This window comes from Grus americana, chromosome 5, assembly GCF_028858705.1.
Source record: "Grus americana isolate bGruAme1 chromosome 5, bGruAme1.mat, whole genome shotgun sequence".
In the NCBI taxonomy this organism is placed as follows: Eukaryota; Metazoa; Chordata; class Aves; order Gruiformes; family Gruidae; genus Grus; species Grus americana.
Window position 1 is genome coordinate 350761 of NC_072856.1, and position 25242 is coordinate 376002.

Sequence of the window (25242 nt, forward strand, 5' to 3'; positions counted from 1 at the left end):
GATGAAATCGGGTCCTGTCTTTGGAAGGAGGTCAGAGCTCTTTTCCCAGCACAACTGTCCGGGGAAGGTGCAGGGTTTTTTACCTTAAAAACGGCACGATGGGCTGCATGGACCGCGACTGGTCAAGCACCCGTTTGTTGATGAAAGATGACTGCTGAAATTTAAAAGCAGTAAGAATCCTCTTACCTTCTATCTGCTGCTTGCAGCTGGCTTTCCAAAAGATTTCCCCTTGAGTCCCTGCTCATCAGAGCCTTTTCCACCCAGCTGACAGTCAGTAATCTCTGTGCAGCAGACACGGAGCTGCGGGGTGGCAGAGCCTCCGACAGTAAAGATTTTTCTAGAGCAAGCCCGTGTTCCATTGTGCCTCTTCACCCTGCTTTTAGAGATAAAAATACTGACCTGCGTGTTGCTGGGACCAGCTGCTCTCTCTCCTCCTTGTCAGGAAGAAACATCTGGGCAGCAACCGTCTCCCTCCCTGTCCTGCCCCAACGGCGTGTGGGCTCTGGGCAGTTCCAGCTCGGTTTCAGTTAGTCCAGACCCAAGGATAAAGAAGGACCCGTCTGCTCGGGGAGCTGCTCAACAACCCAGCACCCGTCCGTCGTTTGCAGGCAGCTCGAGTCCCCTCTTGCCCCCAGCCCTCCCATCTTCAGCGTTTTGGGTGTGAAGGAGCGGGGAGCGTTCCTGTGCCTTGGCCCTTTCCTGAAAACCTGCCTAGGAACCTTCTTTTGCTCCGGTAGATCGAGCTGCTCGTCCGTGGCAAAAGCTTGTGTTGAGGAGCGTCGCTGGGATCAACAGGGGTGAGGGCGAGGGTGGCCGCGTTGACCCGGGGCAGCTGTGAGAGGCTCGGTTGTGTTTTCTATGAACAGTAAGAGAATAATCTCCTTGCTGAGGAGTAAAGCCTTGCAAATTTCGTTTTGAACAGGAGCTAAAGGAAAGGACCAATTAAAATCTTTGAGAAGCTGGAGAAACAGCTGGTGGTGAAGGACAGATGTGGTTAACACATTTCCCCCGAAACTCTTCGAGACGCTTGTCTGTGCCCTGACTTATCTGGGAGAAAAATCGTACTGTGCAGGTGAATGGAGGGGGGAAAAGCCTTCAGAAACCCTCCGTTCGGGTCACAGCGAGATCGGCTCCTTTGGAAAAGCTACGGCAGAGTTCGAGGAGGCTGTGGCTTGCTGTGAGAGGGCTTTTCTGAAAAAGAGTGTTTCAGTACTCCGTTAATAAAGCAGAGGGAGCGGAGTGCCGGCCTGCGGGCTCGGCCAGGGGGGTGAGATGCTCCGTGCTGGCGGCTGCCGGGGGGTCTCGCTCCCCGGAGCCGTGGTGGGGTCTCTGCTCCCAGGCGTGCGGGGGGGCTGCCTGCCTCTGCCAGTCGGGGGTACCGGCCTCTGCCGTGGACTCAGCCCTTGCCCGGACCAGCTGGTCGCAAAGATTAAAGACTAAATTCAGCTTGCTGGGGTAAGGTCCGAGTTAGATCCTTGAATACGAAAGGAGTAGAGCTGGGAGCAAATATTAACGGTTGGGCTCTGGTTTTGGTAAGGAAAGCGTGCAGCAGCTGCTCTTCTTAACCCGGACACCCTTGCTGCTGCTCTTCCTCTTCCTCAGCTTCTCCCCTGGGTGTTTTCCGGCAGGAAGGCTGCTCCAGGCCACGTTACCACGTGTGCCCGTGGAAAGCCCTCCCTTTGGCCCTGTTTAGCGTGGCTGGAGCTGGAGGTAGGGCAGTCAGCACCGCCTTTATCTGTGTCCCCAGACCCTTCCCTGCAGGCTCCTGCCGTGTGCCCAGCGCGGTCTCTGACCCTGTGTTCCCCCTCGGTCGAGGGCTGTGTCTCTCTGGGGCTGGCAGCGGTGGGCTCGAGGCTGAATCTGGAGGGACTCGTCCCGCCTCGCTCGCTTGGAAGCGGTGAGGAGCTTTCACCTTCCCCAAGCAGCAGCCAGCGGAGAGACGTGGCGTCTCGCTGCTTCTGGACCGAGGAAACACGTTTTTGCTTCCTTAACGCTGATGGCAGCTTTGCTCGAGTCGGACATTGGCTTTTCTGTGGATTTACAGAGAGGAGAACAGCTGTGTAATATCTGTCCTGTAAACGCTGGGTTGCTCAGTGAGATAATCCTCCTCTCCGAGCACCAGGGCAGAGGCAGCGGGTCGGTCAGAGAGGCATGGCATCTGGCCGCAGCGCTCTCCGTGTCTCCCCTGATACAGGACAGGACCGTGGGTCTTCCTGCTGAGAGGGGTTCGTTCCCGCAAGGAGCGAACGCGCTGCGCGGGGCAGGACAAACCGCTGACGTGACGCCCCTCTGAGGCGCTGGGGACGCGGGCGGCGGAGCGGGGAACCACGAAGATGCTCCCGGAGGGTGCGAGCTGGGGCTGCCCCGCGCGGGGCTGAGCTCGGGGGTGGCTCGTAGCGTGGGGAAGGGAGCAGGAAGGGCTTTGAGGTAGGAGAGACATAGCATCAAGTAAGAGGTGGGTCTGGGAGCCGCCATCCTCTAGTGAGCATTGATGAGTGAGCCGGAGGCACGTCTGGGATCCAGGGGGAATGTCCATTTAGATCCACAGTAATTTGCTCTTTTTTTGGTTGGTTTTTTTTTTTTGTTGCTCCTCACACCCCAAAACTTGGGTTTGTAACGAATCGTTCTGTGCTGTCCTGCCCTCGTGTTTGATGGGGAGTGAAAGCGGCCGCGGAGGGGCTGTCGCGTCCCTTTGCCGAAGGATGCAATGGGTGAATTTTGGCCGCTGCGTTCAGCGGTTACGGGATCTGCTTTTCGGCTTGCCTGCCACGCAAGGCAAGATAGCTTGAGCCTTTGCCGCGGTCAGAGGACACGCGTGCGGCACCGTGGCTGCCGGCTGCCTCGAGGACTCGCACCGGTCAAACTCAGTCACGAATCTCTTCGGAGATCCGCGTTGCAGCAAGACGAGGGCCAGGGCACCCTCACGCTGGGGTGAAGGACCTGCTGGGGCGGGTGCCGCATCCAGGATGGTGCGGCCCTGGTGGAGCTCAGCCCGGGGATGGACAGGCGTTTTCTGGTGTAATGGCAGGTGACCCGGCCCTCCTTGGGGAAATGCCGCTCCGACGGTGACCGGGCGTTAGAGGTGGCAGGGGACGTTAGGGGCTGGGAGCCGTGGGGTGCGGGATCTCGGGGCAGGGTGCTCGCTGGCACCGGGGCCGTGCCCGGAAAAGCGTGCGGCGGCGGGGCCACGGGAAGGAAGCCGGGAAAGGCGTGCCAGAGCTGCAGTCCAGATCCGTTCCCTCGGGAAGCAGGCAAGGAAAAGGGATGGAGCGTGGCTGGGGACAAAGGGCTCCCACCACGGAGGTCTGTGCCGCTCCCCCGCAGAGCAGACGCAGCTCTCCGCTGAGGCTGCCGCCGCGTTTCTCAGGCGGCTTTTACGTGACAAATCATTGGAGGCTGGTTTTTATCTTAACTCCTTCCCCAGAGCAGCCCCGGGACCCCCGTGCTCCCTACGTGGGGCAAGGAGCTCATCTGGGCAAACACCTGCATGTCAAGGTTTATTTTTTTTTATTGCACTTATTTTTTTAAGGAAGGGGGGAAAAAAAAAAGTGATTTCCTTCCTTCTTTCTCAGTTGGGTAACTTCCGTCCTTTGCCCCGTGGCAGCAGGCTCTGCCTGCACGGCCAGCGCTCAGCCCCAGGCCGAAGGCAAGGGCCGACCTCCGCGTCTCCGCACCCCTTTTGGTTTTGTTGGGGTTTTTTTAACTTTCCTGCGGGCAGGAGGAGGATTTTTCTCGCAATTCAATCTCAGGCACTGCCTGGCGTGAGGAAACCGAGCCGATCCCCCCAGCAGCCGGCTGCTGTCGGGGGGCGGGGGGGATTTTGGGGGCTGCCAGGGCTGGGCGTGCGCTCGCTGCTCTCCCGCCGCCCCGGCTGGCTTTCCGGCTCCGCTTGGGGTCTCTCAGCGCCTTATTTTTATCGTTTGTGTATTATTCTAGTGCTTAGTATTGCCAGGCGCCAGCTACAGCTCCCTTTTGCAAGGTGCTGCTTATATCTGTCTCTAATATATATTTATACATAAATATACCTTTTCATATACCTATATATAAATGAAATAAAAAGCTCCTACCCAGGAAGCCAGTAAGTGAAGCTGAGCTGGAAGCGGGAGGGGGAGCGCGGGGGTGCGGTGAGTCGGGAGACGGGGACGCGCTGGGGCCACAGAAGAGTATTTAACGGGGAGGAAGAGGAGGAAGGTGGCTGCGTTGTATGGGGAGAAACCGGCGAGATCCTGTCACAGAGAGGGCAGCAGAAGAGGAAGAAGGGGGGGAATTGGAGAAGTGACAAAACCCGTGAGCCGGTGAGGTTTGGGGGAGCGGGAGGAGCTGCCTTGCTTGGCCGGAGCGGAGGGGGAACAGGGACGCTGCAGAGGAGGAAATGGGCTCGGGGGGGGAACAACCACTGGTAGAGGCGCATGCGGTGATCCGAGAGGAGACTAAAAGAAACGGGGACCCTGGGAATGCAACGAGGCCGGAGGCAGGCGAGCAGCCAGCTCCGCCGTCCCCGGGGCGTTACAGGAAGGTTATGGAGATGGACGTCGGCCGAACGCGGGGGCTGCAAGCCGCCTAACGAGGCCACGCTCAGCCTGCCCCGACTTTGTCCGTTCAACCCTCATACCTGACGCTGCTGCTGCTGTTCTGCAGCTCGGGTTGGTAAGAATGGCTGATGGCAGAGAGGACCCCGCCGCGTTCACCTCCACGTCGCTGCCCTCGGACCCGCGGCTGCTGGCTACGGTGACCAACGCTTACCTGGGCACCCGCGTGTACCGTGACATCCTCCACGTCAACGGCGTGTACAACGGGGCGGTGGGAGACACGCACCGTGCCGACATCCCCAGCCCCGTCAACGTTAGGATGACGGTGCCCAGTGCGGACAGCCTGGCCGAGACCTTCACCTTGAACACCCGGACGGGTAAACAGCAAAGCACGGGCTGAGTCTCCCTGTCCTGCTGCCTCCTGTCAGATCTTCCTCTTGGGCACCCATCGCGCTCTCCCCCTAACTGCTGGTGACCTTCTTCCAGAAGTTAAAAGTCTCTTTGCCCATGTTGCCTCTTCCACAAGGTCACATTTTTCTTCTCCCCGTTCTCGGTTCACCTGCAGGGCATTGTTCTTCTGCAGTTGCGTGGAGCAAGTGGAAAATTCCCCTTTCTCGTGAGAATAAGAGCGATTTTCAGGCTATATCTCAATCCCTGCTGGAGCCAGGCTCAGCAAAAACTGTTTAATCACGAAGCCTGAGAGAATGTTTTATAGCACGAATAATTTCTCAGTGGCTTGGCCAGATTGAGTGTGTTAACAGTGTTGTCCAGTCAAAAGCTGTGTTTGGATCTGGACCTGGGAAAGGCGGTTCCTTTGCTGGTAGGAACCAGTAGGTAGGGCAGAAGTGGGAGTCTGGGGCAGAACATCAGGACCTGGTGGTTCAAAAGGCTGATGGCTCTCGTTGTGCTTACAGGAACCTTCAGCCATGTGCTCCAGTCAACTGAGTATGCGGCCACCCATCAGATCTACGCTCACCGTTCCCTCGTCCACTTGATGGCCTTCAGCATCACCATCCAGCGATCAGCTCATGCCACCCAGCCCATCACGGTCCAGCTCCAGACTCCTTTTGTGCCAAAGAGCCAGGACTTGGACCTGAGCCGAGGACCAGACTTCCAGGGAGCACAGTGAGTTTGGGTCATGGGGTGACCGTGCCCTGGATACACCTTCATGGGCTGTTGCATGCTGCCCTGCTCACCATTAGGGAGTAAATTGCAAAAATAAGGCTGGAGCTAGACTGAAGCGGTGAGCAGCGTGGAGGCTTGTGCAAACCTGCTTCTTCCTGGTGGGTATGTAAAAAAACCCAAACCCACAACTAATCCCAAAACTAAGTATAGAAACACTTTTATTACTTGCAACTCCAGAGTTGTTATTTACGCTGACATGTAAAAGAGCAACAAAGACCAAAGGGACTAGAAGTGATTACAAAGAAATGAGTTTGGGGAAGGTGGTGAGTTTGGAGGAGATGACCTCTCAAAATGGCTTGCTGGGATTGGGGACCGACTGGGGACCAGTCGTAATGAATTTCAGTCTCCTGCAGTTTGGGGGTGGGAGGAGAGCCGAGCTGAAGCGTGGGGACAAGGGAGCTTCCATCCTAGGTGGGAACAGGAGCCTGATGCTCAGCTGCTGGGGGAGGTCCCCTCCGCGTGGGTGGGCACGCATGGAGTCCCACCTGCTCTGCTCTCCCCTTCCCCATTGCTTGCTGTCTCCCACAGCTATGTCTACGGGAGGACGCTGGTTCCCGAGGTGGAGGGGGGACCCCGTCCCACCGTGCACATGCTCTGGACTCCCGTGCCGCAAGCCTTGACGTTGCGCGGGGAGGAGCGGGAGCGATCCTGGGAGTTCCTGACGGCCGTGGCCGAGAGCGAAGAGGAGGTGAAGAGGAGCTACAGCGAAGGGCTGGCCCTCATCGCTGCTGGCTCCCTGCACTCCTCCCACGTCCACGCGTGGGCCATGGTGTGGCGAGACAGCTGCATAGACGTGGATGGACCTCTGCCTTTGAGGCAGGCCATCTACGGGTGTCTCTACTACCTGCTGAGCGCCATCCCGCCCGGGGGGAACCCAGGCTTCCTCTTCCACGGCATCAGCCCTGGTGGCTTGTCCAACGGCAGTCGGGGCGAGGACTACTGGGGACACGTCTTCTGGGACCAGGTGGGTGGAGGGTGTGCTAGCTGGTGACCTGGGGGCTTTGCACAGCGTGGAGAAGACTCAGCAGGAGGCTGCTGGGAGGTCTCCTCCTCGCCCCCAGGTAGGGGTACCTCGGCACCAGCCTCTCCTTGGAGAGCATCCTCCTGCTCCTTCCGTAACAGCTGCCCAGACCCAGCTCGATCCCTGGAGTTACTCATCTGGGTTGTCCTCCACCTCAGAAGCAAAGTGCCTAAATCGAAGCTGGGTGCCGGGGGCTGCTGCGTAGCCAGTGGTGGTGAGGGGCCGGGAGAGACCCCGCCGCAGGGCAGCCCCCTTCCCCAGGCTGAGGTCTGGGGCTAAGATAGTTCAGGTTGCTCACCCAAGGGAGTGTCAGTGACCGCCTTAGAGCACAGCCACCAACTTTAGCTGTTTAAAACAAGGCAGGTTGAAACCTGCCCTTGTCCTCCCAGCTTCGGTGGCATCGGCGAGCCCCGTTCTGCCTGAACCACTGAAAAAACAGAAGCGCTTTCTGGGATGGGCACATTCAGCTTTTAAACGTGGGTTTGGTGCGTACTCAATAAGCTGGCTGAGCGGGGTGGCTTTGCCTCAGCCAGAGGCTTAGATCTGCTCTCGGAGCAGCCACACCAAGTGGGTGCGCAGCTCTGCAGCTGATAACGATTGCATGGCGTGAGCAGGAGATGCTGCTGGATGGTGTTGAGCCTCCTGTGCTAAACCTAGTCTGGTCTTTCAGTGGGCAAGGGCTTTTTGGTCCTGCGGACCTTGTGTGCTTTCTTCCTGGCAATGCTTGTAGTTTTGACCTTCTCCAGAGCCTCTGGCTTTGGAGGACCCCTGCCTCCCTTCTCCTGCGTGGTGTGAGGTTCTGCGGAGATCATCCCGGTGAGATACCAGGGAGCAGCAGGCATGGCAGAAACAGTCCCTTGTGGATTTATCCCTTTTAACGAGCCCATGGGACAGCACCTTTAAGTAGTAGCAAAATCACGGTCAGAGCATTTGGGATGAGGGCGGACACGAAGGGCGAAACTGGTGGGAGCAGTTGGGTGCCCCACCAGCCAGTCCCACCATCTTGCCTTGCTCGGATGTTTCCAGGACACCTGGATGTTCCCGAACATTCTGCTGTTTTATCCTGAAGCTGCCCGAGCCATCCTGGAGTACCGGATTCGCATGCTGGAAGGAGCCTTACGCAACGCGCAGGAGCAAGGCTACGAGGTGGGGACGGAGATGTCGGGCTGAGGGCAATGCAACCCAGTCACTGTCACGCAGGAGGACAGTTGGGCTCTGCTCTTCCTCTCCGGCTCTAGTTTTAGCCAGGAGCTGTGAGCAGGGCGTTGCCTACAGGTGATGGACTGGGGCATCTCAAGATGTTGTGCTCAGCTCCACATGGATGTCTTCTCCTGGCAGGGTGCTAAGTTCCCATGGGAGAGTGCAGCCACTGGCCGGGAAGTCTGCCCTGAGGAGATCTATGGAGACCAAGAAATCCATGTCACTGGGGACGTTTTGATGGCCTTTGAGCAGTATTATTGCACCACGCAGGTAAAGGGAGCGTGCGCCACCCAGATGGCCCGGTGGCCAGGCCTGCAGGGCATCTGGTGACTGTCACTGTCCCTTCCCAGGAGAGAAACTCTGCTGTTGTCTGCTCCCGTCAGAATTGCCGGTAGCACCCCAGGGTCCCTTCTTCAGCTCTGCCTCCTCTGTCCTTGCTCCTCTTGGGCAGCTCAGCATCCTGTTGGCTCAATCCAGGCCAGTTTTCTGACCTTTTCTCCTGCTGTGTCCATCTCCTGAGAGCTCCTGTCTTCCTACTGAGTTTGGGTCTGGCTGAGCGTCTCTCATGACCCTGTTTTTCTCTGGCTTTGGCTCCCTCCAGGACCAGAAGCTGTTCAGGGAGGATGGAGGCTGGAAGCTGGTGGGTGCCGTGGCTCAGTACTGGTGCAGCAGGATGGTGTGGAGCGAGGAAGAGCAATGCTACCACATCAAAGGTACTTCTGCAACTGCCAGGCCTGTTTGTAGGGAAGGGGTCTGCCAGCAGAGGCTTGGAGCCCCTTCAGCCAGACCTGGACGGAGTGCACAGGCACTTCAGACTCCTGCCCTCTGGAATATCTCAGGATAATGTTTGTGTCTGTGTGAACACGGGACAAGACACACAGCTCTCTTCCAGCGCCACGGTATCGGTCGCTTTTTCTCTCGGCCCCTTGCCACTCATAGGACACCTCTAAATGTCCCCTTCCGTGGTGGTACGAGCTGGTGCCACGAGCGTGGGTGCCTTCAGGTCTGCGCTGTGACTGGCGGCACTTAGAGAAAACAGAGTGCAAGGGCTTTTGAGAGGAAGGACTTTTCTGAGGGATCTGAGTTTAAATTCCCCAGGAGCCTGCAGAAGTTTAATCCCTTGGAGGACGTCTGGTGCTGTTGGTGCCGAACAAGTACAACGGCTGACGTGTCTGGCAAGGCAAAGGGTCTCTCCGCAGGCAGCAATCCTGCTGAAGCACGTTATGTTAACGAGTGCGAGTTACCACCGATGGGCTGCTTCTGGAAGGGGACACTGAGGAAGAAAAGGAGAAGCGAAGGAGGGGTGTTTGTGGGAGGAGGGTCTGGAGGAGAAGGACGGGTTAGAACAACGGGATCTTGGTGAAACTGGGCTGAACAGAGCTAGAAGAGCCCCTGGGGTTGCTGCAGGCTGGCTCTCGGTGTGAAGATCCTTGGGGACAGCCCCAGTGCCCCCAAAGGAGTCACAGATTCAATGTCTATTTTCATGTTTCTCTTGGGAAGCGGCCATCTCTCCTCCTGGGGACAATCTGCACGAAAGCAGCAAAGGAAGGGGCTGAGCCTATATTTAGGGAAAGATTTAATGACTTGATCGACTTGAATGACTTGAAAGAATTAATGACCTTGCCTGCGAAGCGAGGGAGATGCCCTTGGGTTGAGGTATCTGCTGCCCATCAGCCAAAGCTGTCAGCCAGGTTGTTTGTCCTTCACAACAAGCAGCACCGCCGTTGAGCGTTGCACCGAGATCGCTGTGGGATCCTACCAGAAGCAGAGAGGCGACACCTCGCCGCGTGGGCAGGCATCGCCGCGTGGGCAGGCATCGCCGCGTCGGGAGGGTTTCCCTTTCTCGTGCCGCTTCCCTGAGGAAGGGCACAAAGCCATGGCAAACCTCGGGCGTGCTGCGGTGTGAAGTGTCCCTTCCTCTTCCTCCAGGTGTCATGCCCCCTGATGAGTACCATTGCCGGGTTGATAACTCTGTTTACACCAACGCCGTGGCCCAGCGGAGGTAACCGCACGCCTTGGAGCACTGGCCCGTCTCTCTTCTCTTCTGCCCCGCGGTCTGGCAGGGGTTGGAGGCGGCAGGGCTCCCGCGTGGGATGCACCTTTCCTCTCCTCGCGTCCCTCTGTCTGAGCTGGGCTCCTCCTGCGGTAGGTGGTCCCGTGGTGGTTCATCTGACCCGCTTCAGGTGTCCGCGTGAGGCTGAGGGGTTTCCCTGCACGGGAGGGTTTCTCCCCCTGCGTTTTATGAGATGTCTATACAGTTAGCCAGCTGGAGACACCTAAAGCTAGAGGAACGGACTCCCAGCTCCTGCGATGAAAGCTGTTACCCCAAGCTTGAACTTTGACCCGTGTTCTTTCAGAGTAGCTGTTTCTTTGCAGTTATGGCTCAATTAATTCTTTCTGTTCCTTTTCTTCTCTTTCCGTCTCTGAGAGGGTCACAGGCACCCATGCCTGACAAGGCATTGTTTCTCGCTTCTTTTCAGCTTAAATTTTGCAGCTGACGTTGCTCGGGACTTCCTGATCCCCGTGCCAGAGGAGTGGGTGGACTGTGCCAAGAAAGTCAAAGTGCCCTTTGATGCGGAGAGGAAATATCATCCCGAGTACGACGGTTACCGCCCAGGTGAGCGGAGAGGCAGCAGCAGACTGCTCGCTCTTTGTAAGCCTGCGAGAAGTGGGGACTCCGGTTCGAAGACGGGAGCAGCGGCTGGATGGTCGGCTGAAGTAGAAATCTCCAGCGTTGGTCTCCAAGGGCAGCGTTTGGGTTGCCAGTGTGCAGAGCCTGGCTTGTAGGTGTTTTTTCTGCCTCTTGGTGGATCGCTTCTCATTAGCGGGCTCATAAAATCAGGAAATTTGGGAACACGGAGAGTAGGAGGAGACTCTTAGTACTGGGCTGCAGGTGACGTGTTTGCTATGAACCCGTTGCTGACAGGTCTATCTTTCCAAGGTCAAGCGCCATGCGTTGCCCTTCCAGCCACCCCTGGCCCTCTGGAGGTGAAGGGGCTGGTTCCAGTGGCAATGCGTGCCCAGTTCAGTGCCCCCTTTCTCAGCGTTATGGGCAGGGTGCACAGCACGGCGGGAGCTATTCCTTTGCACCCGAAGTATAGGTGACGCCAGTCTGGGTGCCATCGCGTTGGGGCTGTGCCGGTGTCCTGCCTTGACGCAGCGCCAAGGACAAACCATAAGCTCTGGTCTTCCTTTAGCAAGGCAGCAATGAGTTGTCCTCGTGCAGTTCCACTACCTTTCCCCCGTTCATCTGGTGTTTGTTGTTCTAAGTTTATGATTCTGCGTGAGTCAGGTTTGTTCTCCGTGTGAGTAAACAGACAATCAGCCTGGTGGTTATTCCCAGCTGACGTACGTGGTCTGACTGATGCCTTTCCCCAGGTGAGCCTGTGAAACAAGCCGATGTTGTCTTGCTTGGATTCCCGCTGATGCACCCCATGAGCTCTGAAGTCCGGAGAAATGACCTGGAGATGTACGAACCCGTCACTGAGCTGGACGGGCCAGCCATGACCTGGGTAAGGAGCGGGGCAAAGCCCAAGGTGGGATTCATGCACGGGGGGGTTGTTTCCATCTGAGTTAGTCGCTGCCAGCCCCATCGGCGGGCACGATCTGCCAGACCTCCTTTAAACTCCCGGGGAGCGTGGACAGCGCAGAGCTAGAGATGCGCGCTGAAGATGTCCACTCTGGGTCGGAGGGATGCCAGTTGTGGTGTCGCTCTGAAGCTTTTGCTGGTTTCTCACACCTGGGGGAGACAGCAGCTGGCGAAAGGCCGGGTTTCTCTCCTGCAGAGCATGTTCGCAGTGGGCTGGCTGGAGCTAAAGGAGGTGCAGAGAGCCCAGAGCCAACTGAACAAGTGTTTCAGCAACATCACGGAGCCCTTCAAGGTTAGCTGCGTGGCGTGACTGCTTCCTGTGACAAAAGGGTCTTGCTTCTATCTTGCCGGTTCCCAAGTAGGTCACATCACACTGAGAAACATCGCGTGGACTGGAGCCCGTGCCAGCTGCACTTGTGGTCACTAGGTTATTGTTATACTGAGCTGGGTGGTTGCACGCTCTGTCTCTTCTCTGCGTGCTTCCAAAGAGCTGTAAGGAGGCATCTGCTTCCCACCCGGCAATCCCAAGCCATGGGTCAGTATCGTGCTCACCCCAGGCTTCCTTCTGCCTGCCAGGGATAGGAAAGGGAATGGAGATGGTGGTATTCAGAGAGGTGTCAGAGCCCACCCACCACCTCACGCCAGGATGGGCAGCAGGGCATGGTTGTTGCAACACCTCAGATACGTGACAGTGATGATGATAAGCGTATTCAAACCCACAAAACCGTGTGAAGAGTCCCGATGCAACTGTTGAGTCATTTCTTTCTCTTGCTGGAGCAGATCTGGGTGGAGAACTCAGATGGGTCAGGAGCTGTGAACTTCTTGACAGGGATGGGTGGATTCTTGCAAGCTGTCCTCTTTGGCTACACAGGGTTCAGGTGAGAGCTACGTTACATCGCATTTAATTTCTAAGCAACTACATGTCACTTGAAACCTTACTGTTTAGCTGGAGCAATGTGGTTTTACTCATGAAAAAGGAACCTGCGGCATCCAGAACACCTTCCCAGTAGGTAACAAACAAACAGGAACATTAATGTTCCCGGATGAACGGTGGATACTGGGGACAGTTAGTCACTCTTGGAGAACAGGGTGGAGTTATCGGAAGTGATAAGCTTTGGTCCGTTGGCTTCAAAAGGGGTCAAAGTTAGGCCAACGCCGAGCTCTTCAACACCAGCTGACACTCTCAGCGAAGAGGGACATCTCTGTATGATCTCAGGATCGTGGCTGGCCTGTATCGTTTTGATGTCAGTGCATCGGAAGCACATCCAGACCTGCCCACTCCATAGGTGGTTGTAGCTTTGGTTTCTCCAGTAAGCGTGGATGAAGCTTAAATACGATCCACCAATCGCATTGGCCTTTTGGTTAAGTAATTGAAGAGAAAGTCCATACAACCACCACCTTGCAGGCAAATACTGGACTGCTGCTTATTATACCCTGTGGCCTTTCTAAGGGGACCTTTGTAAACGGAGACCCCCGTCCTCTACCACCACACTGAACTGCCTTAGGCCTATTCCCGCTTTAAAGACTGGAAACAGATTCAGAACGGGTAAGAGACTCTCTCCGGGTCACTTGATGAGTTAGCTGCACATTTGGGAAGCTAAATGTCATTCCCCAAGTCTGTCCTCTGGCTTAGCTATAACATCATCCTATCTCCTTTGGATGTGGTGCGGAAAGACCTCCTGCAGCCCCTCTGAAGCAGACCGCCATCTGCACACACGTGGCTCTGCAAGCCTCCGCGGAGGAAAGTGCTCAGCTGGCATCGCCACAGCATTAAAATATCTTAGAGAAAACATTAAGCTGTTCATATAATTGCAAAGCTGTGTCTCGTATCCAAAGCAGCCTGGTGGTTTCAACCCTGAAGCAACAGTCTCTTGAGCATATTCTTAGCTTAACTGAGGATGGATCAAACTGGCAAGCCTTTTGATTTCCAGTGAAACCTTCTAGCACTAACTATGTGTTTATACTCTGTGTGTGTGGCCAGAAGCTGCTGAGAAACCCACGAGTTTCTTGGTGGAGATGGGTGTGAGCTACCATATTCCCAGCTGAAAACCTTAATCTCAGCTTTTGCAAAGCTCGAAGGTCTTCAGATGCTCTGTGCGTGTCAGGTTGGGCCCCTCTCGGCACAGGCTCAAGCCACGGGCTTTGGGGCTCCAGCCAAATCTCCACAGATGCCGAGATGACATTTACGCAGCCCGCAACGCCGTGCTCTTGCCTCGCCCGTTGTAAGCCATGGACCCTGGCTGGCACGTTGGCCTGCCGCTGAGGCTCTCCAGTCTCTTGAGCCTCGCTTGAGTCCTCTCCAGTCCATTGAGCCCTCTCAACAGATTGGAGCTGGTGGTCAAGAGCTCTCACGTATCAAGATTTGAGTAGGAGATAACAGTGACCGTTCTTTTCTCCTCCTCCTCTGTTTGACTTTGGATAAGGGCTTGGAGAAAGGATTCAAGCTGTTTGCTTGATTTTTTTTTTTTTTAAATTTTTTTTTTTAATCTTTCGGTGAAGGAGCACATGTAGTGGTGCTGAGTTTAAAGCCCTTCCAGCTGGCGGGAGTGGGAGCTGATGTGGGTTTCTGAAGGTCACTTTGCCAGCCCGCTTTGGTCACAGCCTGGAGGGAAAGTGAGAACCGAGCTGTGCGGACGCATCTCTGCTGAGATGGCAAATTACAGAGAGGGGCAGTGCTAGCGGTCAGCCGTGTCTCAGGATTTAATTGAGCCGTGCTTCCAGGAGCGTCTCCACCGGGTGTAAGGTGAGGTCCCACCATCTCCTCACCGATGTCCTACAGCTTCGGAGCAATGGCAGGTGAGAACAGACACTTGCTGCTCGGTATTTTGGCTGAAGCTGAACTTGTATCCTAAAAATCCCAGCACGGCCATCCCCCGAGCTGCTCACAGGGCTGGGGTTCGGTTCCAGTCCGTGGCCCAGAGCCTGTGCCCATGGGTTCGTGTGACCAGAATTCAGTGGCGATTCCTGCTTGGGGTCCGTGGCCACCTCTGCTTGTTCCTGTGCCCGTCCCCCTCCCCGTCGCAGAGCAGGGCTTGCCCGAAGTTTTGCCGGCGTAGCTGCTGCTGAAGCCAAACTCTGAGCTGCAGTGGGGAACTGAGCTGCCCTGGAAGAAAAAAATAACGGGTTTTGTGCTCTCTTTTGTTTTTTTTTTTTAAAAAAAAAAAAATTAAAATCCAACCTAATGGAAACCACAGACCCCAACTGAGGACCTAGAAGGGGGACAGGAATGCCTTGGGGTGCTGGGCTGAGAAATCAGGGCCCCGAGTAGCTCTTCAGCGGGTGCTTCCTCAGCGTGTTTGGGATTTGCCCGCAGATCCTTGGGAGGCACCAGGGACTCTGCCCACAGATGCGCGGAGTAACGGGAGGGTCCTCTGTGCTGTCTGGGGAGGCGGCTGAGCCCCAAAGCTGCTTCCCCTTGTTCCTGCCGCCGACGTGCTCCTGCCTTCCCAGGATCACCAGGTCCAGCCTCTGCTTCGACCCTGCCTTTCCTGCTGACGTCAACGAGTTGAAAGTCACCGGCGTCTCCTACTTTGGCAACAGACTGAAGTTCACCATCACCAAAGAAGAGATCAGGATCGAAGTGACCGAGTCTCCCCGGGGCCCTCCAGCATCTCCCCTGGAAGCTGTGCTGCAGGAGTCGCGGCAGCGGTTTGCCCTGCGTGAAGGTACGGTGTCATCGCCTGGGTCTGCTTCCCAAAGTACAGGCAATGTGGGGAGAAGCCGTTCCCACGTCTCACACGGGGTGGTGTTTGTTGTAGGGCAGAGCGTCTCTTTCCCCACGGCGGCCGGCTGGATTCAGAGGTCGTCCACCGAGACGTTTTAAACCCCGGCTGATCCGGGTTTTGCCCACCGAAGCAGCAGGAACAAGCTGAAGGGCGGATGTCGTTGGAGGGGGAAGGTCAAGGTGGAAGGTGGGGTGCCAGGCTGTGCCATAAACCCTTTGCCCCCGTGGATCTGTGCGTGCCATTTGTCTTTGTGGCCCCGGGGAGGGGTGCTGGGCTCCGAGCTGTCCCCAGGGCTGGGGTGGTGGCAGCTCCCTGAGTGACGCTGAGCATCCCTGTGTGTGCTGGGGGCACCGAGCCCCCGCTCCCCTTCCCACACCTTCAGCATCCCTCGCTTAGCAGAGGAGACAAAGTCAAACCTCAAAGCGACCGTTTTAAACGAGTTTCCTAAACACCCGCGACTTGTTTACGCTTCCAACATCGGCACTCACAAGGATGCCCCCAGCCCCATGGAGCTGTATTTGGTCCAGCCCCTACGTGTGCCGACTCCCAGCTCCTCCAGCACGTCCTGGCTTGGTCCTCGCCTTCGGCCGCTCGCTGGCGTTGCTCGGGGGGCTCCGAGGGCTGTGGAGGCTCAGCCACCGCTGCTTCGCCACGCCACTGCCCCTGCCAGCGAGCAAAAAGAGGAGGAGCCCTCGGCCCCCGTGCTCAGTGTTCTCCAGGGTTTCGATACGCCGGGCAGCCGGGACCCCCCGAATCCTGCTGAACCCCGTAATGAGAGAAACGCCGTAAGGGCAGCGTGGGGCGGCAGGCAGCGTGGCAGGGTGGACAGAAGTAAGGCTGGAGGTGAGTGCTGTTTTAGCACTGATAGTAGTCACGAAATACACGCTGAGTAACTCAAAGGAGCTGGGTGCTGCCCAAAGGGAGTGAAATGCTTTTGGTTGGGTAACATCCCTATCGTGTTTTTAACGTAGATAAGGGCTTATCATCTCTCTTTCTGGAACAGTTTTGGAGTTAAAGCCCTTCTGACTTCAAGGCAGGCATCAGTTATCGTTAACGTTACGTCAGGGGGCAAGCGCAGCGTTTTTCTGGGGTCTGGGCAGAGTCCTCCTCCAGCTGAGTACCCTCCACGCGAGCAACGAACGCCGAGCTGCGTGTTCGCTGAAGGCACTTCTGGTGTTAGCGAGCCCCGAGGGAGGGAAGGGGAAGGGCTGTGCCTGCGTGCGCCCGGCTCTGCGCCTCGCAGCATCCTCCCCTCCTGCATCCCCCTTCGGGGGGGGGGGAGCCCCCCGCCTTTGCTAGAGCAGACACGGGTCAAAGCGAGGGGACGCCGAAGGTGTTCCCTGCCCCGCCGCGGGCTGTCCTCTCTAAACAAGCCCCAGGAACCTCGCTGAATCCCACGGAGTTTATAAAAAGCTCTGCGGCTGCTCCCTGCCGCAGGCAGCATGTGGGAACGCTTAGGGAAGGAGGCGAAGCGACTCCCTCGCCTTATAATTATGCTGGCACTCCGTCGGGCCTCGTCAGAAGTCACCCAGGCCCTAATTAGCAGGAATTCTTGGGGGCAGGGCAGGACAAACGGACCCCGCCGTCCCCTCACCCTGATAACAGCCCTGTGGGCTGCACCTGCGTTTGGATTTTGATGGGGCTGGGGATAAAGCCCAGACCTGAGCCAGGTCTCGGGGGTTCCCCCCCAAAAAATCCCAAGGGATCCGTTGCCAAAATGAGCCAGCTCTAGCCGGGGGAGGGCAATGATAGCACCGAGCAGCGGGGTTGTGTCCTGCCCGGGACGTCCGCTTTGCTGCAGTGAGTTTGCAAGTCTCCGCTCCCCTTGGAGGGGGTGACATCTCGTGAGCGTGTCCCCGTGGGGACAAGAGACTTCTCTGCTTCTTTCCCCTGCCTGCGTGGCTCTAAGGGTCACGGAGATTATTACTTCTCCTGACTGCAAAGAACACGACCAGAGCAAAAAAGTCATATTTGTGTTGTCCCTTTAGCACCGCCCCCCCCCCCCCTGCACTACGCACGCAGGAGACTCGCAACGTGTGAAACTTTTAATGATTTAAATAGTGATTGCTGAGGCTGGAGGGATGCTGTGCTCCGCACGGGATAAAGGGAGCTAAAAAACCAAAACAGGGTAAACAAAAACAATCGAGCTGCCCCAAAAAGCGTGGCCGGGAGCTGGGATGGGCACTGCGGGGCTGGGGGTGCTGGACCAGGCAGGGGAGGGTGAGGGGAGATGCAGCAGTGCGGGAGAAGCTTGTGGGGCTGCCTCCCCCCCCCCGGCCGCACGCTGCCCGGTGGGTGTGAAAGCTTGTGGACGTGGCCCGGCGTGGCGGCTGGGTTATGCTGGACCAGTGGTCTTTCTGGGGGGGCCACCAGTGATGCGAAGGAGTTTCTACAAGCCCTTCGCCCGCCGGTCACTTGTCCTCCTCGTTGCTCCCGCTGAACTGGTAGGTGAAGAAGCCGACGGACTCCTGGGCGAGCTTGGAGAGGTGGATGACGCCCGTGATGACCAGGGCGGTGAGCAGCAGCGGCAGCACCACGCTCCCCGCCGTGGCCAGGGCGTTGTAGCACCTGGCCTTGGAGCTGAAGTGCCGAGCAGCTTCCACGTCCCCGGCCACTTTCCGGTCCCGCGCCTGCAACAGCCAAGAGACGGGGCAGCAGCGCCTGGGCTGCCCGCAGCTCCCTCCCCCTCGCCCCCCTCCTCCCACCCTTGCTCCGTGGCTTTGGTCCCCTTGCAGCCCGCAATTTAGTTCCCCCGGGCAGTGCCGAGAGCGGGGCTGCCCGTCCATCCCGGGCTGCCCGCCGGCTCCGTGCGCTCCTGCTCCCCTCTGGCCCCGCTGGGTTTTTCCCTCCTGCTTCTTCCAGAGCCTCGCTGGCTCCGGGCCCTGCTCGCCCCCATCTTTCCACCCTGGTCCAGTGGAGCTGGAGCTGCTCCTGCCAGAGGGTGGGCGGAGGGGCTGGGGGCATCGCGGCCCCCCGGCACCTTCTAGGGAGAAGCAGCTGCTCCTCCGGCGCTGGCAGGAGGCTGTGGGTGCCTAGGGAGTCTCACAGCCTCGTTAATAGCGGGGGCGCTTTATCAGGCGATGGTGTCACCTGCAACCAGTCCCTTGAGTGTTGGGGTCTCGTCCCCCGCCCTCCCAGGTGGTTATTTCGGAAGCTCCGTGTCTCCTGGGGAAGTCCATCCCGTGGCATCAGCGTGGGGAGGGCTCCCAGCTGACCCCAAATGTCCAGTCTCCCGTCCCCGCTCGGCACACGTACCTTGACGGAGAAGGCGAGCGCCACGAAGCCGAGGCAGCAGAAGTTCATGTAGATGGTGTTGAAGACGGACCAGATGAGGTGGTCACGGGGCGGCGGGGAGGCACCGACAGCGAGAACGGTGGGAGACGGCTCCCGCTTGTGGGACGGCGTGGGCAGGTAGTCCTCCCGTGGGTAGGAGGTGTCCATGGCCACGGAGAGGGGCACCCCGCGGCTCTCCTGCTCCACCAGCCTGGCTGGGGGAGCGCGGCAGGGCGGCCCCTTTATATAGTCCTTGTCTACGGCACGGCCTCGTCTCCTCTATATATAAACGGAGAAATTACAGCCCTCCCCAGGCTGTGGTTATCAGACATGCTTGGCCGGGAGCTAGGAGAAACAAACTTGGTTTTGCGAGCCTACAGGCTTTTTATATCCAGCCTTCCTCCCGCGATGAGGAGCACAGACGGCTCCAGCGTGACCGAGGGAGAGGCCGAGCTCTCGGGGAGGACTGTCGGGATGGAGCCGTGGGATGACTGAAGCCAAGTGGCCATCACCCCGAGGGGCCAACACGAGACAGACTCTCGGTGCCAGGATCTCTCGCTGCGCCAGCTCGCCCCGCTACGATCAGCCCAATCCCTCCAGGTGATCTCGGCTGGGAAGACCCTTCATTGGGAAGACCCTTCATTTGCAGCACGTTTGGGCTGCCGGATGCATTAAATGGGAACTTAATCCTAAAATGTGGAAGAGCTACTTCTAGCAAAGCTCTACAGGGTGCCCTGGAAGCGGGAGGAGATGGAGCTGTGTGGTAGGAGGGGGTGTGGACGGCCAGAGAAGCACAGAGATGGTTTTTGTTTCCTTCTGCTACGCCTAAATCTTTAGAGACACTTATCTGTGGTCTGGGCTGGAAGCGCTCTGCGCAGCAGCAGGGATGGCGGCAGAGCTGCGGAGCTGGTGGGCAGCACGTGCTGGCGGCAGCGGGAGGAGGAGGAGGCTGTCCCGAAGATGTGCAAGGATGCTCCTCTCCCTCCCCGCTGTGAATAAGGCGACAGGAAAGGGGCTTTGGCAGGACGAGCTTTATTTGTGGCAAGCGATCTATATACATGTCATAGCTCGGTTAAACACCAGGAAGCCCAGCAGCTCCCCGCCAAGGTGCAGAAGCGAAGAAAGGGGGCTGTCCCCCATGTCCCAGTCTGGCCCACCCATCCCCTTCCATGCCGTGGCCGTGCTGGGACACCCGGGGGTGCAGGCAGCGAGGGGACGGGGCGTCGCTCCCTTTCCCCCTGCACCACCTGCCCAAAGCAGGGAGGTTGTGGGAGGAGGAGGAGGAGCACCCTGCAGGGTGGCAGCAAGCAGGTTGGCGGCGGTGCAGCAGTCAGGTGGTGAACGTGATGATGATGATGATGATGCAGATGACCACAGAGAGAACCATCAGCAGGGAACAGATGATGTTCAACATCTTGGCACGGGCAGCATGCCGCCGGGCACCCTCCAGGTCCCCCAGCACCTTGCAGTCGCGGGCCTGTGGGGGCAAACGGGGGGCTCAGTGGGGGGGGGCCGGGCTGGGGGCCCAGCCTGACCCAGGGTGGCCTCAGGGTGGTGCTGGGACCTCAGGGACACATCGCCCCGGGGCAGGGGGTGAAGCCACCGGGCACTGACCGCAGTCCTGGCTCTTGGGGGGGGGTGGGGAGGGGGATCGGGGGTCTGGGATGGGGGAGACCGCATCGGGGGGGGGCGTCCCAGGGCAGGGTGGCATCAGGGGAATCTGGGATGGGGGAGACCGGATCTGGGGGTCCCGAGTCTGGGGGTCCGGATCGGGAGAGTGGTCTAGGGGAGCACGGAGGGGGGCCAGGGCAGGGGTGGCATTGCCACGGGCTGGGTCGGGGGGGACCGGATGGAGGGGTCCCGAGATGGGGGGCAGATCCGGGTGGGGCTGGTTCGAGGGGACCGGATTGGGGGGGGGGGCGGAATCTCAGCGCAGGGGTGGCGTCGGGGGGCGCTGGGTCGGGGAGCGGGTCGGGGGGCCCGGGCCGGGATGGCCCTGGGGACCGGGCTGGGCTGGCTCGGGGGGGCCCGGGAGGAGCTGGCGGGGGGGGGGGGGGGAGGGTGTCGGGCCGGGGGTCCCGGGACGGCTCGGCCGTTTCGAGGGGACCGAGCCGGGCTGGACCGGGGGTGGCGGCCGGGGGTCCCCAAACCGCCCCCCTCTCACCTTGATGGAGAAGACGAGCGCGGGGAAGCAGAGGCAGCCCAGGTAGGCGAGCCCGTAGCCCAGCAGGACGTTGAAGAGGGACCAGACCACGTAGTCCCGGGGCTGCCCGTCGGGGCCGGCGGCGGGGGTGGCCCCGCGCTCGGGGGGCTGCAGCGGGATGGAGACCTCCGTCTGCCGGGGCTTCATGGCCGGGCGGGTCGAGCCGGGAGCCGGGGGAGGGAGCGCTGCGGAAACGAAACCGAGCCTGCCCGGGGATGGGGACCGGCCCCGCACCGCCCCCAGCGCCGGCCCGGGCCCCCCCAGCGCGGGCGGAGCGGCCGGGCACCCCCCCCACCCCGGGGCCCCCTCCTCGGTGGGTGGCACTGCCACCCGGGACACGGGCACCCGTGTCCCCTACCCCCAGCCGGTGTAAGCTGGCGGGTGTGGGGCGGCTTTGGGGACTCGGAGGGGACCCGAGGGGACTGCGGGGACCCAAAGCCGCGTTTCCCCCTCGGGGAGCGGGTCCCTTGGCAGCGAAGGGTGGGGAGACGAGGTGGGACACCGAGGTGGGGCAGGGAGGGCTGTGGGCTGGGCGGATGGTTTCAGGGTGCCGAAACGAGGGGCAGGTGGGTGCGGACACAGGTGGGACCCCCCCAGCTCCCCCCGCTGAGCCCCGGGTTCCTCGGCAGGGGCTGCAGAGCCTGGCAGCCCCCCTCCCTGCGGGGGCCATCTCTGCCTGGGGTGCTGGGTAAGGTGGGCAGGAGGAAGCACAGAAATTGGTCTGGGAAGGGCACGCGGTATCTCTAAAGGCACCCGGGAGGGTGTGCGTGTTCGTATTTAACGGCACCAACATGGCACACCCTTTCCAAGCCCCTTTCCTGCTGCTCTTCCTTGTTCAGCCCTGCCTCCCCACTCATCTGAGTTATGGGGTACCCCCAGCCCCCCGAGGTGAGGGTGCCTGGGGGGGAATAACACCTCCCAAAGCCCAAAAGCATGATGTTTCCAAGGAGAAGGGTGGGGAAGGAGCTTTATTTGCTGCGAGCTCACCCCATGGGTTCATGCTGAAGAGGGTTGTCTCAGTCAGGGTACATCAGGAGGGTGCCTGAGGACACCCCCTTGTCTGGTGGGAGTGGGGAGAAAGGTCCTGCAGGAGCCGCACGTCTCCCCCCGGAGCGAAGCGGGTGGGTTTCGGATGAGCAGGATGGAGGGGAGGGAAAAACGAGGCCCTGGTGCCGCTGCTCCTCGGTGGGACGGGGTTAGAAGTGTCCGCTGGTCTGCCTGTTGCTGTAGAGCGTGGCCAGCAGCACGATACCGATGATGGTAAACACGATGCCCAGGCAGAGCGCTGCCACGTTCAGGTGCTTGGCCGTCCTCCCGTAGGTGCCAGCAGCTGCCGGGTCCCGGGCGATTTTGCGATCCCTGGCCTGCGGATCAGGAGAGGGAGATGGGTAGTGAAACGGCACGGGCCGGAGGCGGTGGCGATGGGCTGAGGGGACATCCCGGTCTCCCTCACCGTCGAGCAGCCGACCTCGCCAAAGCCTGGCACCGGGATCCGCCGGGCTCTGCCGCAAGCCCATGAAACCCGCCCCGATGTGGCGGGAAGGGAGCTCACGGCAGCCTGAAAGCGCTTTCTTAATGGCTTATTAAAAGCCATTATGCTCAGCAACGCACTGCCCGGTCCTCGGGGGGGCTGGGGCAGCAGCGCAGGAGGGGGAGAGCGGGGCAGAAGGGGGGGGTCCGGTCGGGAGTGCCCACGCAGCACTTCCCGCGGTGCCGGCAGATGCTGACATGTGCCTCTCTACGGCTATCAGGGCGCCCAATAAAAATGATTCGCTGTCAAGGTAACGAAGGAAAAACACGCAGGGATCGGTAGTTTCTTATCTCAGGTAGGGGCGAAGCTGCGCGGTGGTTTCAGGAGCGCCGTGGGAGGGAGCTGGGAGCCGGCTGCCCACCTTATTCCCCCGGCGGGAGATGGCTCGGGGCTCGCTCGAGTCCGTGGGAGGAGAGCCGGACCTGCCGTGCTGCCCCGGTCCCCCTTTCCCGAAGCACCGAAGGAGGACGGGTGGCCCTCGAATGGTGGCTTTGCCGGGGACGTTGGGTGCGGAGCAAGGTGGGGACGGGGTGGTTTGGGGCAAGCTGGGGCAGGGTAGGGCAGGATGGGACAGGGTGGGATTCGGTGGGGTGGGACAAGATGGGACAGGGTGAGGGGGGATTAGGGAGCCCTGGTATGGGGGCAGGCAGAAGGTGGGACCCCTGAGCCGGGCAGGGGGGTGGTGGGATGGGGGTGACTTTTCCCTCACCTTAACGGAGAAGATGAGCGCGATGAAGCCCAGGCAGAAGGGGTTGCAGAACATGGCGTTGAAGAAGGACCAGAGCACGAAGTCCGGGGGGCTGGGGACGGGCTCTGGCCGAACAAAAGAGGTGACGGTGGGGCCAAAGGCGGTGGCCGGGGAACCAGCCCCGTTCCCGCCGTAGGGCTGCATGTTGATGCTGACGGACTGGGGGAAGTTCTCCATGGCAGCCCGGCACCGGCAAGGAGCAGGGCACGGGCACCCTGGCTAGTTATAGGCGAGAGGAAGGGTTTGCCGGGGTGGGGCCACGCGCCTGACACCACGCAGCGCACCGGGGCGGGTGCACGGGGCCTCTTGGGACGGGCCGTGGGGTGGGGGAGGCTCCCCGGTGGGCTGGGGGCTCAGGGCCAGGCGGGGGGAGAGCCGCAGCCCTGGGCACGGTCTGGGGGCAGGCAGAGGGGGATGCCCATGGGGTGGGCGATGCCATGGGGTGGGCGATGCCATGGGGTGGGCGCCTTGGCTGCTCAGCTTTGCTTTTTGCCCTCTCAGGCAATTTCTGCCCTGGGCAGGTCGGGGCAGAGCCGTGCTCCCGGGGTTACTCGGTCACAGCAGGGACATGCCACCGGTGGGGGGGCAGCGCCCGGCCCCCCCAAAACCCCCTTCCCAACCGCTGGGTCTGCACATTGGGTTTTGAGAGCTTTCTCCTCCGTTTCGTTTCCGCATCTATGACAAGGTCTTGCAGCCGTGGTGAGGTTTTGTGGCTGCCAGAAAAGGGGTTGAAGGGTGGAAAAAGCAAAGAAGAAAGCTTGAAGAAATCAGCAGGGAGGTAAAAAACATCTGAATCAAAAAACCACCAGGGCCCAGAGCTACAAACTATGTGGGTTTTGGAAACACCTACATCCTTCCTGCTCGATGGCCGGCTCCTGGGGGCCGAGAGAGAGGATGATGAAGAGAAACCCATCCCTGATATTTCTGAGAAGTGGGGTTTTCCCCGCTCAGGAAGTGCAGAGGGTTTGTGCCAGGAGGCCGGCAAAGCTGTTGGTCAGCTGCGCTTGCCGCACCGCAGGTTTTCTGGCCATCCCGGTACTCTGGGTGCGGATCTGAAAGCCCCGGCCCCTGAGGTCACTTGAACCGAATGCACAGGAAATTAAACATTATTTTTTTTTTTCTTTTCCTCAGCTACTTCCTGGTGGCACTGGGTCGTGATATAATTAAGGAATCACTGCAGGAAGCGGGGAGGCTGGCGGGGATGGGCAAGGGGATGGATGGAGGAGGGCTCGGGCTCGGTGGAGATTTCAAGGGGGTGTTGGCACTCCAGCCCCAACGCCTGATGTACGGCGCTGCCAAAAAAGCTGCTTGCATTTTGGGGTGTCGGGGTCCCTGCGTGGGGCACCGCCTGCTTCTCTGGCTTGCGCGGAGGCAAAAAGATCTGCGGCGTCGGGGTGCCGGCCGGGGGCAACCGGCAGCCGCAAGGACCGAGCGCAGCCGGTTCGTTCCCCGTCCGTCGTTTCCGAGCATCCATTTAGGGATCCCGTTTCCCACAAACCCGTGGCACAAGTGGGATTACAGCTGGTGTCTCACCGACCCGAGCTCGCTGCCAATCTCCCAATGAAATTCCCACCTCCCCGCCAGCATTTCCAGCTCTTTATTTTATTTGCCCTTGTACCTGATCAAACGAGGCGCTGGAAAGCAGAGAGACAAAGTTCACCCCACGTTGGTGCTGGTGCTGCTGCTGGCCGGGTGCCTTCGCCCAGCCCCGCTCCCACCCGCACCCCCAGCCCCCGGGGAGGCGGCTCGGTCCCCGGGGATGCTCGCGAGCGGGGCCGCGCAGAGTTAAGGGGATGCGGTGGGTGACGGCTTTTGGGGCAAGCGCTGGAGGGAGGGTGCAGGACAGCGAAGCGCTGGGGTGGCGGGTGGCTTTCGCACACCCAGAAGGAAGGGTCTGCAAGGTGAACGCGGGACCGTTAGCTTTGCGGGGGGCTTGTCCGGCTGGGCTGAGAGCGGCTCGTTGGGTTACGCGGCTCGCCGAGGGCCGGCATGGGTCCTGCCGCTCGCTCAGAGCTCGCTTCTGGCAGCGTGACCAGGAGTTCAAGGGCTTGGTGGCCACTTGCCAACAGCCTGAAGCAATTGCCGTTAAGAGCACAAACAGGCTGTTTGCGTCCTTGGTGCGCCTCTGCCCTGCCCCTCCCTGCTGCGGGGTGGCAGCCCCCGAATCGGGTGGATTTACCCCAGAAAAAGGGCTTCGATCTCCCTGCTTTCAAAGCCCCCCCCCCCCCCGCCCGCCGT

At 59.6% G+C, this 25242-nt stretch overlaps 4 protein-coding genes across 16 annotated transcripts; 1 reads left to right on the forward strand and 3 right to left on the reverse strand.

The window, feature by feature from the left end:
- Nucleotides 1–326: 326 nt before the first annotated feature.
- Nucleotides 327–15473, forward strand: PGGHG (protein-glucosylgalactosylhydroxylysine glucosidase). Of its 13 annotated transcripts, none has more exons than XM_054828407.1 (16): nucleotides 327–797; nucleotides 923–1072; nucleotides 4639–4906; nucleotides 5444–5654; nucleotides 6243–6678; nucleotides 7762–7881; nucleotides 8074–8205; nucleotides 8537–8648; nucleotides 9865–9937; nucleotides 10416–10552; nucleotides 11314–11447; nucleotides 11721–11816; nucleotides 12305–12402; nucleotides 14246–14320; nucleotides 14975–15189; nucleotides 15283–15473. In XM_054828407.1, exons 3-16 carry the CDS (start codon nucleotides 4654–4656, stop codon nucleotides 15345–15347), a joined length of 2157 nt encoding a protein of 718 aa, XP_054684382.1. In that variant the 5' UTR covers nucleotides 327–797; nucleotides 923–1072; nucleotides 4639–4653; the 3' UTR covers nucleotides 15348–15473. The 13 variants fall into 13 exon arrangements, 10 of the variants coding, with proteins under 10 accessions (XP_054684382.1, XP_054684383.1, XP_054684390.1 ...); XM_054828408.1 differs by having other exon boundaries at nucleotides 327–733; XM_054828405.1 differs by lacking the exons at nucleotides 327–797; nucleotides 923–1072 and adding an exon at nucleotides 1462–3495.
- Nucleotides 15474–17281: 1808 nt separating this feature from the next.
- IFITM5 (interferon induced transmembrane protein 5) lies at nucleotides 17282–18690 on the reverse strand. The gene is made up of 2 exons (XM_054828419.1): nucleotides 18505–18690; nucleotides 17282–17879 (listed from the first exon to the last, which is right to left on the reverse strand). The coding sequence occupies exons 1-2, from the start codon at nucleotides 18688–18690 to the stop codon at nucleotides 17661–17663; spliced, it is 405 nt and encodes a 134-aa protein (XP_054684394.1). The 3' UTR covers nucleotides 17282–17660.
- LOC129207459 (dispanin subfamily A member 2b-like) lies at nucleotides 17282–21887 on the reverse strand. The gene is made up of 3 exons (XM_054828420.1): nucleotides 21713–21887; nucleotides 20687–20910; nucleotides 17282–19999 (listed from the first exon to the last, which is right to left on the reverse strand). The coding sequence occupies exons 1-3, from the start codon at nucleotides 21723–21725 to the stop codon at nucleotides 19853–19855; spliced, it is 384 nt and encodes a 127-aa protein (XP_054684395.1). The 5' UTR covers nucleotides 21726–21887; the 3' UTR covers nucleotides 17282–19852.
- LOC129207460 (dispanin subfamily A member 2b-like) lies at nucleotides 21676–25022 on the reverse strand. The gene is made up of 2 exons (XM_054828421.1): nucleotides 22966–25022; nucleotides 21676–22089 (listed from the first exon to the last, which is right to left on the reverse strand). The coding sequence occupies exons 1-2, from the start codon at nucleotides 23179–23181 to the stop codon at nucleotides 21922–21924; spliced, it is 384 nt and encodes a 127-aa protein (XP_054684396.1). The 5' UTR covers nucleotides 23182–25022; the 3' UTR covers nucleotides 21676–21921.
- Between the last annotated feature and the right edge of the window lie 220 nt (nucleotides 25023–25242).